Source organism: Dysidea avara, chromosome 5 (assembly GCF_963678975.1).
Source record: "Dysidea avara chromosome 5, odDysAvar1.4, whole genome shotgun sequence".
NCBI lineage: Eukaryota > Metazoa > Porifera > Demospongiae > Dictyoceratida > Dysideidae > Dysidea > Dysidea avara.
Genome location: NC_089276.1, coordinates 14,506,127 through 14,524,173, shown reverse-complemented (window position 1 = coordinate 14,524,173; position 18,047 = coordinate 14,506,127). Strand labels below are relative to the sequence as shown.

The window sequence follows — 18,047 nt, the reverse complement described above, 5'->3', positions numbered from 1 at the left end:
TGACTGTAAACAATTGATGACAAACTCTACAGTATATGCAGAGAATCTGCAGTTTCTGCATGCACTATAAACAGAGCAGCTGCATACATCATAGCTGCATGCACGCACCTCGTACGTCCACTAATATAACTAGACTAGCTAAGTGCCGCTAAGCGCTAGCGTCTGCCTACGGCAGATAGCTACCGTATAGCTTTCGAGGAACAAATTTTTCGAGGTTCAATGCTAAAAATAAAATTTTCGCGGATTTGCAAACACTCCCAAAATGTATTAGACTATATGGAGGTCTAAATGAATAAATTTTCGCTGGTAACCCTCAAAACCGCGAAATCAGCGAGAAAAATTTCCCCATCGAAATAATTTATTTGGGCTAGCGGTATGTCTTGAATTAATTTAAATTTAGCAACACTCCTAACTGCTACTGACTGCTTACTAATCTTACATCACGATGCTTTCAAGACACTGGTTTACGATTCACCTTTGTTAAATCACGAACTTTTACTCGTTCTCGGAATCCTTTGCTGATTTGCGTCCCGACTATAGCGCCTCCTTTCGAGAGCGCCTTAATGGCATTTGGTTTTGTTAAGCGCCAGCAGTATGAAATCCCCCACTACCAAGGAAACATAGCTATTAGCAAGCTATGACTAGGAAGAGTAGACTAATAAAGGTGCATGCCGAGTACTCAATTTGCTTTATGATTGTATGTGCTCATCTTGGCATTTAATCCTGCTGTGTGAATGGCTGCCTTACTGAGAGCTAAACAGTTGCCAGTGGCGGATACAGGGGGGTTGCAATGGTTTCAGCTGAAACCCCCTCTGAAAATTTCTAGATCCGCCACTGCCGCTGGTTGCAGGTTAGCTGACAAGAGATGAAAGTGAAGACCAGTAGAAAAAACAAAAGTAGCTATATTATAATTATTGCTATTAAGTATAGCCAAATGCAATCTCATCAAACTTCTCAGTCAAAACCTATACAGCTATAGCATTCAGTTCATACAGAATTGGTGATTTGAAATATTTCACCTTGAAAAACCATATACAGTCATAGTTATTATTATTGTTACTGAGCAGACAACACAGATGATATGCTCATTTAAAAAAGAAAAATGAATTTAGCTATGTAGTTACAAAAATTACGGTTATCGAGTTCCATAGCTACAGTGTTTGCAGTTCTGCTGAAAAAGAGTCAATATTGTTACACTAAATTACCGTAGATGGTTAGATAATAGAGCCGATTTTCACTGTAAGGCCAGATCCGCAGATTATCTCCTGTCACTATACATAAAGATTTCATTGCACTATGATGCAAAACTACTTTAGTCACTGCCTTCAATAGCTACAGCCACATGCAGACCTAATTACTATTAATTTTGTTTCTGCATGTACCAATCTATAGCAACCACACTATTCTAGCTACATGTAAGCTGCCATGATTAACTGTTATGATTGGCTATAGGTATAGGTGTATAGCTTGCCAAGTTATTACTGGTATGTGTTTGCATGATACAACTATACACAATAAGCAAGCAACCATAATGATGGAGTTAAAATGAATAATGGGTGATGCAATCACTACACCGCCACTAAGGAATCTACTTAAACTGCAAGACTTTCTTACCTTCCAATATGTCTCCATGCAGTGCTAGCTACTCATCAAATCAGTCAATTTCTAGTATCATGTACGTGAGGATGAAGGTAAAGCATGGAAAATATTTAAATATTCTGTGAATGCTATCCCACTAGGGAATATAATAGGAAAGGCAATCTTCTAGATGTCTGCACATGACAGAGAAGCTGCTAAATATTCATTTTGAGAGTTGTGATCACTTCATTCTGCCTCACTGAATTTTAGTGCCACATGATTCCAAGACTATATAGACCACCTTACTACATCACCTCAAACTCATACAGTTAGAGCTGAGAAAGCAGACAAGAACAATAATGAAAATAGCTAACAACTTGTGAAATTTTCCTATAGCTAGGTAGTACATACATAATGGATTTTACTAACCAGTCTTAGAGAATATAGACTACATGACTGGATTCGCAAAAAGGGGTTTTCCACACAGCCAATTTACCAACTTTGAAGATTCATAACGTCTGATTAAAAAGGGCTATTGCCTTGAAATTCTCTTAGCAGTGAGCACCAACATAACTTAATGCATTGAGAAAATGTCAGGCTTGTGTGTATCTTGAAAACTAAGTTATGGTCTTCCAAGTTGGATGTGTGTGAAAGACTGCTTTTCGCAAATCTGGTCATCGATCTATCTCTAAAATTACAGTGTACCCTGCAAAGTAATGATAGAGTGAAATTTCTCCCCAGCATCTGATACAGTGAAACTCCTCTAAGACAGACCCCATTAGGAAACTTATTTTTCCTTGTAAGGAGGTGCCCTCAGTCAAGGGGTTTACAAGCTACTACTACTGTTGATTTGTGACCTAGACAGATGTCCTTTACACAGGATTGATTGTGAGAATGTAGATGTCTCAATGAAGTCTGATTGTTAATTTTTTTGAAGAAGACTATTTACTTGTTTTTATCATTGAATTTCTGATCCCTTGTATTGTAATTATCTTTGCACTATAATAGGCAACAACATACATGTATTGTACACTTGTGTAGTAGATGTACAATACACAAATGTGTTGGTATAATGGTTTGAATTGATGTCAATAGTGACCACTATATAGGTAGAGATGTCTGTAGCAATTTCAGTTTAGAAACAATTCATTTGTTTTCTGTTTTGTACATGTTTTGAGACAACTATTTATTATGTGTGTTAAAACACTCTAAAACTGGTGTCTATTGTGCTTTGCTATTGTCTGTTTGTTTTGCTTAAATTGAGTTAGCATAACAAACTCATACAAGCCTAAGGCCCTTACGTGATAGTCTGATGTGTACACACACATTCCATTAGACTTCTGTTGAAGTTTGCTAATGACTGCATTATGGTATCTGACAACAAACACAGGACCATTTTAGGCACATGCAGTAGAATTTACCTATACATATTATTAGTACATGACACAAAGCCTACAAACAGGTTTGTGCTTAACTATCACTGTATGATACAGATAATACAGCTGTACCTAACTGAGGGTGTTTGATATTGATATGGGTACTGTTGGAAACCTGTAAATTTCAGTCAACTTCCTATATACAGCCAACATACAGTTGGATATTTCTACAAAAAAGAATGGCACAGTTTATTCATTACAAAGTCTACAAAATTTGCTTAAGTTCATGTTGCATTTAAAAATAATATCCATATTTGTGAATACACAAATACAATCTTTTTAGATCTAGTACACCTCGAGCTCGTTGTAGCATATTATTATATTACTCTCACTGTTAGAGACTATCTATACAGGTTTCCTTTGGGCACTGAGTCACTGACATTAACACTTACTACAAAACAGGAATACTGCTTGTGTACAGTATGCATGCTACAGTAAGCTTGTACATAGTGATTACATTACTGTTCATGAATGTGAAAGAGCCAGCACAGACAGGCTACCAGCTGATGTCATATGACCTAACAAATGTTTAGTTCATCTTATTTTTTGGTATCACAATTTTGCTGCATCTGGCCAGTTCTGTAATATTAAATATTAATAGGTTGTTGTATCAATAGTGTGTGCCTTCTATTTGCAATAATAAAATTACTGTCAATCTTAGTTGTGAATTCTACCTCATGTCCATCTTATCATACATGTTTCTATTAAACCAATAACCTCTAAACTTTAGAAATGTAAATTGCATATATAAGGATCTAATATCAAGACACACGGTAGTGTGTCGTGCGGCCCAAGAAGCCGGCGCGTAACACCCGTGAGTATATTGACAGGAAGAAAGAAAACGCAATTTTCGCACTTCCGTAGCTCTGTGCTTCCTTGATGAAACAAGACGATTTTTGCTGTGGATATTCCCTCCAACTGCAGCACTCCACATTCCAAATTTGAGCGAAATCGCTTCACGCGTTCCCGAGATATGCAACTTCAAAATTTGGCTCAGTTTCTTCGGTTTTTTTTCTTCTTATTTTTCTTTTTCTTGTCGCACACTTACAAAAACTGCTATAAAACGCGAACGCGTTATCCGATTGCCTTGAAATTTGGCACACAGAAGGGGGATATAAAGGCGCATCTCGGTACCAACGTTGGCTGGAATACGATAAACAGGCAAAGAGTTATGAGCGATTATTCACGAAAAATAACACCAATATGTTGTCACGCCTACAGGGTAAACCGCGTATGGGAAGAAGCTGAAAATCGGTGGGTGAATAGGTTAACTATTGAACCTCAAACCTTTTGTAGTTTGAAAGAAATCGAGCTAAAAACCAGGAAGATACAACGAAAAAACCAACAGTGTGTAACAATTACGCAATCGAGATCAGCTAATAAAAAAACGATTGCTTGCCACGCCTACCAGATAAACCGCTTAGGGTAATGCTTTGAAAATCGCTGTACAGATGGAGTAATCATCCTAGAAAGGCTCATCAATGGTGTAGGAGAATCAGACTTAAAGCCACGGAGTTATAATACGAAATCCAACTTGGTGCGGCAAGTGCGAGATCGAGATACTCTAATAGAGCAGTCATCCTAATAGAGCAGTCACCCTGAAGAGAATTCAAGAGATCAGCTAGAAATAAGAAACCTGTATAGAGATCAGCTACACACAAGTCACCCTGTAGAGAGATCAGCTAGAAGAAGTTACCTTGTAGGGAGTTCATGCAACTATGGAAAGAGATAGTTCAGCTAGAAAAAATCACCTTGTAGAGTTCAGCTACAAAGAAACCACCATGTAGAGAGTTCAGCTACAAACAAATCGCCCTGTGGAGAGATCAATAGAAGAAGTTACCTTGCAAAGAGTTCAGCTACAAAGAAACCATCATGTAGAGAGTTCAGCTACAAACAAATCTCCCTGTAGAGAGATTAGCTAGAAGAAGTTACCTTGTAGAGAGTTCAGCTACAAAGAAACCATCATGTAGAGAGTTCAGCTACAAACAAATCTCCCTGTAGAGAGATCAGCTAGAAGAAGTTACCTTGTAGAGAGTTCGGTTTCAAACAAATCACACTGTAGAAAGATCAGCTAGAAGAGGTCACCTTGTAGAGAGTTCAGTTACAAAAAAAACCACCATGTAGAGAGCTCAGCTACAAACTAGTGACCTTGTAGAGACATCAGCTATAAGAAGGTACCTTGTAGAGAGTTCAGCTACAAAGAAACCATTCTTTAAAGAGCTCAGCTGCAAACAAATCACCTGTAAAGAATTCAGCTACAAATAAATCACCCTGTAGAAAGATGAGCTAGAAAAAGTTACCTTGTAGAGAGTTCAGTTACAAAGAAACCACCATGTAGAGAATTCAGCTACAAACTAGTGACCCTGTAAAGACATCAGCTAGAAGAAGTTACCTTGAGAGAGTTCAGCTACAAAGAAACCATTATTTAAAGAGCTCAGCTGCAAACAAATCACCTATACAGAATTCAGCTACAAACAAATCACCATGTAGAGAGATCAGCTAGAAGAAGTTACCTTGTAGAGAGTTCAGCTACAAAGAAACCACCATGTAGAGAGTTCAGCTGCAAAGAAATCACCCTGTATAAAATTCTTCCACGAACAAATTGCCCTGTAGAAAGATCAGTTAGAAGAAGTTACCTTGTAGAGAGTTCAGCTACAAAGAAACCACCATGTAGAGAGTTCAGCTGCAAACAAATCACCCTCTAGAAAATACAGCCACAAACAAATTCTCCTGTAGAAAGATCAGTTAGAAGAAGTTACCTTTTAGAGAGTTCAGCTACAAAGAAACCACCCTGTAGAGAGATCAGCTAGAAGAAGTTACCTTGTAGATCGTTCAGCTACAAACAAATCACCCTGTAGAGAGATCAGCTAGAAGAAGTTACCTTGTAGAGAGTTCAGCTACAAAGAAACCACCATGTAGAGAGTTCAGCTGCAAAGAAATCACCCTGTAGAAAATTCTGCCAAAAACAAATTGCCCTATAGAAAGATCAGTTAGAAGAAGTTACCTTTCAGAGAGTTCAGCTACAAAGAAACCATTCTGTAAAGAGCTCAGCTGCAAACAAATCACCTGTACAGAATTCATCTACAAACAAATCACCCTGTAGAGAGATCAGCTAGAAGAAGTTAACTTGTAGAGAGTTCAGCTACAAAGAAACCATCATTTATAAAGTTCAGCTTCAAACAAATCACCTGTAGAGAGTTCAGTTACAAACAAATCTCCCTGTAGAGAGATCAGCTAGAAGAAGTTACCTTGTAGAGAGTGAAGTTACAAACAAATCACCCTATTGAAAGATCAGCTAGAAGAAGTCAACTTGTAGAAAGTTCAGTTACAAAGAAACCACCATGTAGAGAGTTCAGCTACAAACTAGCCACCTTGTAGAGACATCAGCTAGAAAAGTTACCTTGTAGAGAGTTCAGCTACAAAGAAACCATTCTGTAAAGAGCTCAGCTGCAAACAAATCACCTGTACAGAATTCAGCTACAAACAAATCACCCTGTAGAGAGATCAGCTAGAAGAAATTACCTTGTAGATAGTTCAGCTACAAACAAATCTCCCTGTAGAGAGATCAGCTAGAAGAAATTACCTTGTAGAGAGTTCAGCTACAAAGAACCCATTCTGTAAAGAGCTCAGCTACAAACAAATCACCTGTACAGAATTCAGCTACAAACAAATCACCCTGTAGAGAGATCAGCTAGAAGATATTACCTTGTAGATAGTTCAGCTATAAACAAATCACCCTGTAGAAAGATCAGTTAGAAGAAGTTACCTTTTAGAGAGTTCAGCTACAAAGAAACCATTTTGTAAAGAGCTCAGCTGCAAACAAATCACCTGTACAGAATTCAGCTACAAACAAATCACCCTGTAGAGAGATCAGTTAGAAGAAGTTACTTTGTAGAGAGTTTAGCTACAAAGAAACCATTTTGTAAAGAGCTCAGCTGCAAACAAATCACCTGTACAGAATTCAGCTACAAATAAATCACCCTGTAGAGAAATCAGCTAGAAGAAATTACCTTGTAGATAGTTCAGCTACAAACAAATCTCCCTGTAGAGAGATCAGCTAGAAGAAATTACCTTGTAGAGAGTTCAGCTACAAAGAAACCATTCTGTAAAGAGCTCAGCTGCAAATAAATCACTTGTACAGAATTCAGCTACAAACAAATCACCCTGTAGAGAGATCAGCTAGAAGATATTACCTTGTAGATAGTTCAGCTACAAACAAATCACGCTGTAGAAAGATCAGTTAGAAGAAGTTACCTTTTAGAGAGTTCAGCTACAAAGAAACCATTTTGTAAAGAGCTCAGCTGCAAACAAATCACCTGTACAGAATTCAGCTACAAACAAATCACCCTGTAGAGAGATCAGCTAGAAGAAATTACCTTGTAGATAGTTCAGCTACAAACAAATCACCCTGTAGAAAGATCAGTTAGAAGAAGTTACTTTGTAGAGAGTTTAGCTACAAAGAAACCATTTTGTAAAGAGCTCAGCTGCAAACAAATCACCTGTACAGAATTCAGCTACAAACAAATCACCCTGTAGAGAGATCAGCTAGAAGAAATTACCTTGTAGATAGTTCAGCTACAAACAAATCACCCTGTAGAAAGATCAGTTAGAAGAAGTTACTTTGTAGAGAGTTTAGCTACAAAGAAACCATTTTGTAAAGAGCTCAGCTGCAAACAAATCACCTGTACAGAATTCAGCTACAAACAAATCACCCTGTAGAGAGATCAGCTAGAGATATTACCTTGTAGATAGTTCAGCTACAAACAAATCACCCTGTAGAAAGATCAGTTAGAAGAAGTTACCTTTTAGAGAGTTCAGCTACAAAGAAACCATTTTGTAAAGAGCTCAGCTGCAAACAAATCACCTGTACAGAATTCAGCTACAAACAAATCTCCCTGTAGAGAGATCAGCTAGAAGAAATTACCTTGTAGAGAGTTCAGCTACAAAGAAACCATTCTGTAAAGAGCTCAGCTGCAAATAAATCACCTGTACAGAATTCAGCTACAAACAAATCACCCTGTAGAGAGATCAGCTAGAAGATATTACCTTGTAGATAGTTCAGCTACAAACAAATCACCCTGTAGAAAGATCAGTTAGAAGAAGTTACCTTTTAGAGAGTTCAGCTACAAAGAAACCATTTTGTAAAGAGCTCAGCTGCAAACAAATCATCTGTACAGAATTCAGCTACAAACAAATCACCCTGTAGAGAGATCAGCTAGAAGAAATTACCTTGTAGATAGTTCAGCTACAAACAAATCACGCTGTAGAAAGATCAGTTAGAAGAAGTTACTTTGTAGAGAGTTCAGCTACAAAGAAACCATTTTGTAAAGAGCTCAGCTGCAAACACATCGCCTGTACAGAATTCAGCTACGAACAAATCACCCTGTAGAGAGATCAGCTAGAAGAAGTTACCTTGTAGATAGTTCAGCTACAAACAAATCTCCCTGTAGAGAGATCAGCTAGAAGAAATTGCCTTGTAGAGAGTTCAGCTACAAAGAAACCATCATGTGGAGAGTAAGAAATCACCACTGCCCAAATTTCAAGGCAATAGCTCTTTCCAATCTGAAGTTATCAATTGTCAAAGTTGGCAAATTGGATGTGTGTGGAAGGCCCCTTTTTGCAAATCCGGTCACATATGTATTATATATATAATTTGTACATTTACTGATAAAATATTTAAAGTATATCTACTTCATCTTTACTTCTTCCTGTAGTAAAGAAAAAAAACATAGGTTAAAAAAGTCCCAAAGCTGGCCATAGGCCGGCTTTGGGGTATACAAATACAAAAAGAAATGAAATCTAATCCAAAACAGCCAAGCTGTAAAAAAAGTGTGCGGCCCTCAGAAAGGCTATGGTGAAAAAAGATGTGAAATCCAAGGTGGCAGCCAAGAAATGGCTGTGATGGTAGGTTAATGGTAAAAATTTTAATAACGACAATTCAGGTGAATTTTTGTGCCGCTTCACAAAATTTACCTGAATTGTCATTATTAAAATTTTTACCATTAACCTACCATCACAGCCATTTCTTGGCCGCCACCTTGGATTTCACATCTTTTTTCACCATAGCCTTACTGAGGGCCGCACACTTTTTTTACAGCTTGGCTGTTTTGGATTAGATATCAGTAACAGTAAGCTGACTACAGTATATAGATTCTTACACTCTTCAGCTTTAATTCCTGTTTGCAACACCTAAATGGCTTAGATATTCAACAAAATACCAGAATTAATAAAAGTGTGTAGCTATTATGGTGAAAATTACATGTATTAATTTATTATTCAATTAATATCTAATTAAATTATTCTATATAGCTTTATAATGATGTCATTGATATCAGCAGTGAGTGTATTATTATAAAGAACTGGTGCTAAAACTTCACGAGGAAAGGAATTAGTATGTAAAAGTTATGGTGCTTTGTGTTGAGAAGTGTAATTTAAAAGCAAAAAAATTTGTCTCCCCACTATTATTGATCCATCACATTCTTACATTGCAACACTGCCAATCATCCGTGGACCAGTATAATAATAGAAGCTGTGTAACTACAGCTGCCTCAAGCTCTTGTTCCATCTTGTGAAATTAATTATGCTCCAGTGCTCATAGAATTATAACATGTCCTTGAAGTATTCAATTGATGTTCTATTAGAGCACTTTGAAACATTCTGACTGTTCTATTAGATACTTTTATTAAAACCCTTTAATTATGCAAACATAATAGGAAGGAAATAACATTGTATAGCTAAATATCATAGTGATGAAAATTTTCTTATAAATTATATTAACTTATTGAACATACACTATGAAAAAAGAGGGATATAAGATGGTATATCCAGTGGCTTATTGAATACAAAAAAGCTTGATATAACCTGTAGTATACTAACAATCACATGTAAGGCTTTAGTTAATGTGTTAAACATACTGAAACCATATATGTGATGGTATAACGTGGGAATTATATTTGATATAAGCTATTTTAGGTATTGTGGTAAATAAACTGAAACCATATATGTAATAGTATAGTATGCATTATACTAAAGTATAACATGAGTATAATACAGGGTTTATATCAAGACTTATTTGTATTCAATAAGCCACTGGAAATACCATATTATATCCCACCTTTTTCACAGTGATAATTATACTAAGCCATTCAGCATATATTATATAGGAAAAAGATACAGTATCGTACAGTTGTAGTGATACAAATGTGTACTAAAGTTTTATTTAGGCCTAAGTCAAATAGGCTCAAAATTTTGCCCAATGTGCTTTCAGTAATTTCCCTAAAGTTTCACTTATTATGCTCTTCAGTGTTCCCATTATGCTTATACTCACTCCTATGTTAGCAACATTTCTTACAATAATCTTGGAACATTTACCTGTTAATGCTCTATTAGAGTATTTCACTACAAAGTGACTGTTCTATTAGAGAGTATCTATCTACTTTAAGTGAGGGTTTATCTATTTTCATGGAATTATGCTTCACCTAATTATAATTATGCTAGCATTTATATGCTGGCATAAGCACTTAGCACTCTAGCCTATTATTATGCTGGTATACTATTTTGACGCCATTTCTCGGGTTGAGTTATTAATAAATGATGGTCTTAACATTTTAGCTTTGCTAAAGATTGCATTATTATTCATTACGGTTATTTTGTAATAACATGAAGATATTTAGATACATTGTATGTTTCTGTACTTGAATTATTATCTGCCAGAGTCTGTGTAGTACTGCAATAATAATAGGTAAATGTCTACATTATGCCAAAGCAGTCCAAATATCTTTACTACATACTTTTCAGGGGCGTAGCCTTGAAGGGGGGTTCCAATTGAGTTACCAGAAGCAGGGGTCTGGGGGCACAGCCCCCAGCCAGAGAGACTTTCAATATTATATTTTTAATGAATCAAGATTCAAAACTCTATAAAATGTTTATGCTAAAAATAGTACATTTATTATAATGCATAGCTATATAAGCAACAAGTTATATCAAGCTTTTTTGTATTCAATAAGCCACTGGAAATACCATCTTATATCCCTCATTTTTCAGTGATAGATATAAGCATGTAAAGTGATATTATCTTAAAATGCAACAGCAACACAGTAAAAAAATTTAATGTCAGAAACTTAATTACAATATAATTTTTTTCAGTATTATGCAAAAATAATGCTGAGCAATCAAGTTAAAAAGAGGTACACTCCTCTATCTCTTCTTTCTCTGATACACTTGATAGGTTGAATGGTACATCATACAGCTGATTTTCAATCACATTTTGAGATGATGGCTTTGTAGGGATAACATTTAGTTTTAGCTTTTTTGTCTTGCTTGAGTACTTCCTCACCACCATGACAACAAGAACAACAATGATCACAAGAGCTATCACCATTATTGCAGCAAGTAGACCAATTATCCAAGATGACGAGTTGCCAGTACTCTGTGATGTGGTTTTACTAATTTCTAATGAAAGAGTGATGTTCACATTATCTATTGTCCATGAATCTGTATCCCCATCTCCATGCTGAAACTGAAACCATCCTATCATTGCACCTTGTATCCTAAAAATCCTTTCAACCAACACAGTGATGATTCCCTGAGCAGTGTGTGTTCCTGAAAGGTATGTGCATGAATAAGTATATACTAGGTTTGTGCCAATTATGTTAGGCTAGCATAATCATCAGTCGTTATGAATATTATCATTATATTATTTAATGCAAAAACTCAATCAATGAGTATAATCATACATAAATTATTATAAATGATTATTAAGGATGCTAGCACAATAGGACGATTTTCAATATTATTAAGTAAAATGCACAATGTGCATGCCAAAATGGAAGCAAAGCTTGAATATACTACGCATTATTACTGCATTTTATTAAAAGTATATTTTCTTTCTCAATCTTATTTCTGTGAGGTGTGAATATAATATGTAAAAATAATAACATTACATGCTTTCATATGAAGTAACTTACTCTAATAATACAGCAGTCGGTAATATTGATTATACTCTAATGAAACAATCAGATCTCAGCATAATCTTGATTTTGAAAGTATAATGTTGAGCATAATAGGCTTGATTTTAGAGCAGAGCTCAAAAGCATACTAGTCTGTTCCAAAGCATAATTAGCTGCTCAAGCATAAACATGTACATGAAACTTATTATTATACAAAACTGACAATTATACATCCAGGATTCAATTACAAAGCTAGACCTATTTCAGAATGCATGTATTAGGGATGAAGTGATTATGCTGATACTGTTAAAAGAAGATTGAGATACTCTAATAGAGCAGTCATAAAACAGTCACAAAAGAACAAAAACTATTACAAGCTGACTCATCATCTAATACAGCAACAAACTAACATCATTGGCCATAGATCATGGCATAATTTTGGGAATAATAGAAATTTCTTTAAAAATAACAGGTGATTTTTGGGCAGTACTCAAAAGAATTTTTTTTAGCGTAACATGATACGGCCTCATGCTTAGCATACATTTGTGAAAGGTTTTTTTAAAGACCAACATGTAAAGTTCCTATGTTCGTAATGTTGTTGGTAATATATTTCCTTTCTATAAAGATGAAGTATGCAAGCTTACCAAGTATTTTAATGATATTCCACGAAATACCAAAGTCATTTGACACAGCAACTCTGACTTCACTACCATGTCCTTCTACAGCACAGTTATCACCATAGTAAAATACAAAGTTGAACTCCTCAACATTCCTGGCATCAAATGGTTTAGTGATGGCTGACCGTACACCATCACCATTAAAGTGCAAAGAAATTCCTCCTGTTAACAACAGTCTCAAAGATCATATTATGAAGTGTTATTAAAACACTTACTGTGTGGTTGTGATGGACATGTATTTTTTATGATACCACCAGTCACCTGCATCCATGATCTGTCATCAACAGCATTGGAATCAAAATTATCACTTAAAAGAGCCATATCATCTTTGCTTTGAACAGTAGTAGCACAATCTCTTCCTTCATATTCACTTTCACAAGTGCAAGCTCCAACCTAGCAGATGGACAAAACAACCATAGAATCAATCCACAAATACGATTTACGAAAGAAATGAAATTTTATACAACAACATAATAAAATTTATGTTCCATATACTGTACATGACATTGTATGAGTTACGTAGTATCACTGTACATCATAGAAAAATATCATGCTATTCTTGATTATCATGGCATAGTTTTATATCATCAACATTGTAAATTAATTTAAAAGAGTGTGACTATTTTATTAGAATAACCGACTGTCTTTGACTGCTCTATTAGAGTATTGCTTCTAGTGCATGGTTTGCAACTTCATTGTGTCCAGCAGTATCGCACAATCAATACTGAAACTGCTTTAAATATAATACATTGATCTTATTGACAGTATTCCATACATGGTAAGCAAAAAGCAACAAAGCATCCTTATACATGACACTAAAATGTCATTATACATTTATTTGCCATTTAAGACCAAGAAAGGTTATTCTCATTTCAAACATTTTCTTTCACAATGATACAGGGAGGTACTACTATGTATGAAACCTTGAGCAAAAGGTTAAAATGGATCCATTATTAAAATTTGCATAGATTAGCAAATCCATGAGGTAAAAATAACCATATAAACTTTTAAACAATGTGGACAGAAAAGGGCGTCAAGGAACTAACGTTGCTCTGCCTAATAAAGTAATATTTATTTTTAAAATTCATGAATAACACTGTCACACCATTTGGTTATGTCAACATATGTGGGGTTAAGATTAGCAAGTGTTATAACCTTTTGCTACTGATATCCAAGACTAGTAAATATAGCATTGGTATCTGAAAAATAATTGTACGGGTTACAGTAAACATTGTTAATAGTGTAATCTACATTTAGGGCCACTAAAAGCATAACAGTGTTGTTCTCACAGACTGATACGCTGTTCAGTACTCTTGTTGATACTGTTTAGTACTCATGATGCAACAACCAGACTATTCTATCATATTATAACCTTATCCTTGATTTTGTTTAGCTATGTATGCAAAAACTTTACTGTTGGTGTTTGCCATACAGGGTTCTACAGTACATACTAGACCATACCCTGCAATCTCCATGAAGACTGCAACGATTTGGACAATCTCTTCCAATATAAATTTCATCAATTGAGACAGTTTTATTATTTAGTTTTCTCCATCGCAATCTTCCTATACCATTGTTGTGTGGTAGCTGTGCCAGAGAGACAGCATACTTAAACCAGCCTGCCCTGTTCTCCCAGCCCCAGACAGAAGGCATGAAGAAACGAGTGTTTAAACAAGAAAGATCTTCAGTAGTACTACACAGTGTAACAGCCTGTAACATAAAAAAGTAAGTGCATTCATTGTTTGCATACGCTGTACACCTGTTTCCAAGTCACACCATTGTCGTTTGACACTTCCACAATGACAAGAGATCCTTCAATATCAACATCATCATCATCACATCGAGTAGCCATTTTGAACTCAAGTGTCAGTGTGTTAGAGAAATCAACATAGTCAGTTACTGCAAATGTGCCTTCCACTCCGCTAGAGAGACAAAAAGAATAAACCAGAGGAACTGGTTTTACAGAAACACAGTAACACTTACTCTAAGACTAAGCTTTTACCATTTGATCTACAATAGAAATCAACAACACTATCATAGCTTGATATGATAGCCTCATCAGATTCGAAGTTTTCAAAGAACCCATTCAAAGGAGTTATTGATATAAAATTGATGTTGACATTATCAAGGGACCACTGTGCCAAGTTCACTCCAAGGTTAAAATGCTGCCACCATCGGAATCTTGTGTAAATTGTCTTTGCTGCATCTGGTATTGCCACCATCTTTGTCTCACCACTGTTATCATTGTGTGCTATTGTGAGTAGAGTTGTCCATGTAATACCACCATTAGTAGAATATTGTAGGAGAATTGCTTCATTGAAGTTTTGTGGCACTGTACAACCAGTAATGGAACTGATACCAACATTGATTTGGAATGAAAGAGTTCTGAAAGGATATATACACAAATAATATATTACACAAATTATACAAAGCACTGACATTGCTGTGGTCATATCAAGATCAACTGTAACTGCTTTCCTTATTCCTGGCTGGTTGAAGTACAAACTGTTGCCATTGTTTGGTAGACTACACAGAGCACCAACACTACCTCCAAACACTTCAGACCATTTAGTCATATCAATTTGAGTATTACTGAAATCATCAGTAAGAGAGGTGGGCCTGTTAGCTGTTGGTAGACACATTGGTGGGGAATACCCTTGATCACATTCACACCCAGCAGTAGTGCACACTCCATTTCCAAAACAAAAGCTTGGACAATTATTTGGTAATCCAATGAAGACACTGGAGAGGGCCCATGATGGATAAGCAGAGTCATCAGTTGTGTAATATCCTTGATTCCAGCGGAAACTCTTTATTCTGTGCAAAAAAAAAACAAAGCAATATCTTACAAAACTCCAGTTAAAAGTGAAAGATTAAAGTGAAAAACAGTGCTATATTTTGCCATATTGTACTTTGCGTCAGAGGATCAAAGCAATTCCGTGTACTGTATTGTCCGTACAGTACTAATTAGCTGCATAAGTGTACTGTATTAGTCATACAGAACAGTTATGCAGCTAATTGGGCAAATACAGTACAGTTATGTGGAGAATTTATTTAAGGAATATACGAAAACAACCCCGCTGGGACAGCATGTGCGTGACACTGTAAATTGCTAAAACCAGTCAAACTAACCCTACCAGTTCGTTTTACACCTAGAGATAGATAGTATATTACACTTACTGATCGTCTGATCACAAAGCTTTTAAACATGACTCCACTAAGACAGCATGATCAATCATGTGCGTGACATTGTAAATCACTAAAATAGCCAAATTAATCCTATTAGTTCATTCTACAATTAGAAAAGATTATATAAACACTTACTGATATCCTGATCACCAAACATTGCATGAGTACTAGAGAAAATCACTTCAAGCCAAATGACCAGGAAGTACAATATAACACTTAAAGCACCACCTATGTTTGAATGTATGAAAAATACAGTACTTGGGGGTGTCTCGAGGCAAATACAGAACTCAGTTCATCTCATGCTGTATTAGCTTCTCGACACACACCCTTGTGCTGTATTTCCATACACACGTGTGTGGTGGTACTTTAACTATAACACACAGAATGGCCTATGTGACCACAACGCTATATGTGCATGATCACAATAATATATGGTGATAGTTATAGAATTGCTTGTGGGCAACCAAACATACGTCAGGAGAAAGTCACCAAGGATCTCTAAGGCATATCCAGTCATTATCCTGGATGAAATCAATGCTACTAGGTAAATTTCACACATGGTTTTTGTTGAAGTTGGAAGTACTTTAAATCACCTATAGCACTGTCTTACTTGTGCTATATGATAAATGTAGCACAAAAGAGTGGTGCCAAGACAAAAATATAGCTCACCTTGTGTTATATTTGTCTCTTGCCCACTCTTTTATATGCTCTATTTTTCATATATCACTCACAGCAATGTTGTAACTAATACCTAATGTACTGTATGGACAACACTTCATGTACAACCTTGTTGAATCATCTTCACTAATGACTACAGTAACTCTGGTCCATCCTCCATAGTTGATAGAGTAGTAGATGGTCTCCTCATGATCATTAGTACATTGGCCATTTGTATTACATGGGCTAATTACTGGTGTCCATGGCTCATCAGAATCCAAATAATAAAACTCTAAACTAACACCACCTGCTGTTGCTGTGTTGTAACCACATCCAACATTGATCTATATAGGAATGGAAAATATTAAGATTTGTTTCACTACAATTTAAACTTGTGCATATATACCATGTGTGTTATATTTATGACAGGGTTACTTACAAATTCAAATTGTTAGTACTTTGCTAAACCAAAAGGTAATTATGAAATGGACAGTTACTAGAACGTTCATCTCAGTTTTGATCACCTTACAGTCTCCATTAAAAATTATAATTATACATTACCATGTATAAATCAACATAGTACCTCAAACTGTATCAAATTGTCACCACTAGCAAGATCAAGGAAAGTGGTTGTGATGTGATGAAGTCCACTTGAAGAATTACTAAACAATATTACACCATTACGTCCACAATAAGATGCTCCAGTTACTCCACCAGCATAAGATGGCCACATTTCAGGAGGAAGTGATGATGTAAAGTCATTGTCAACATTAAGTGGTGCCACTCTATCTCCTCCAATATAGAAATCATCTATTCTCCAAATGGCGTCATTTTCTATTTGATTTCCTGGTTGCCATATACGAATCCTTGTAGACTGAGTCTGCATGTCACTCGGTACATCATAAACATATTGTACTGGAGGATTATCAACATTCCGCTTTGCACTACTGTAATATAAAGTCCTCAAGATATTCCAGATAGTACCACCATTAGTGGAGTACTGAATGAATATAGCTTTATCAACTGTAACTGTTACATTTAATTGTATAGCTAGTTGTAGGAAGGTTGCATTAGATAAATCCATGTCATTGCTCTCAATGTAACGAATACCAGTCTAAAAATAAACATTATAAATTATTCAACAATATTCAGCAAGCTTACTTTACTGAATACAAGAGCATTTCCAGATGCAACACTTGCTGCAGCAATCAACCCTCCAGATGTAACAGGCCAACGGTTGGCCTGTAGAGTGGATTCAAAATCTTCTTTGAAGCTAGGAACTGATACAGTCAGTTGACACTGAGAACCAGAGAAACCATCATCACATCTATAGAGTAATGACATGCAGTAGTAAAAATGTATGGAGGGATTTAATGTACACATACCTGCAAGTACCATTTATGCAGCTACCATGTTGTACACATTCTAAACTGCAGCCACTGCCGATGTAGACATTGTCTATAGCCCAGTCAAAGGAGTCATCACTGTCTGATATGAATCTTAATTCAACTGGATAATCACTGTGTAAAGTTAACAGTTAAACAAAAACATTCAATCATACA

General features: G+C 35.9%; 1 protein-coding gene across 1 annotated transcript in view; it reads right to left on the bottom strand.

Annotated features, from left to right (window-relative positions):
• Positions 1–11,072: 11,072 nt before the first annotated feature.
• The window catches only part of LOC136255028 (uncharacterized), a 41,732-nt gene continuing 34,757 nt past the window's right edge, over positions 11,073–18,047 (bottom strand). The window contains exons 25-35 of the mRNA XM_066047749.1: positions 17,871–18,005; positions 17,647–17,812; positions 17,069–17,599; positions 16,615–16,829; positions 15,079–15,456; positions 14,623–15,024; positions 14,399–14,561; positions 14,101–14,349; positions 12,855–13,032; positions 12,607–12,801; positions 11,073–11,615 (exon numbers count right to left, since the gene is read on the bottom strand). Of these exons, the coding sequence (XP_065903821.1) occupies positions 11,191–11,615; positions 12,607–12,801; positions 12,855–13,032; positions 14,101–14,349; positions 14,399–14,561; positions 14,623–15,024; positions 15,079–15,456; positions 16,615–16,829; positions 17,069–17,599; positions 17,647–17,812; positions 17,871–18,005 (3,037 nt within the window). The 3' untranslated portion in view covers positions 11,073–11,190. The remainder of the gene's footprint in view (positions 11,616–12,606; positions 12,802–12,854; positions 13,033–14,100; positions 14,350–14,398; positions 14,562–14,622; positions 15,025–15,078; positions 15,457–16,614; positions 16,830–17,068; positions 17,600–17,646; positions 17,813–17,870; positions 18,006–18,047) is intronic.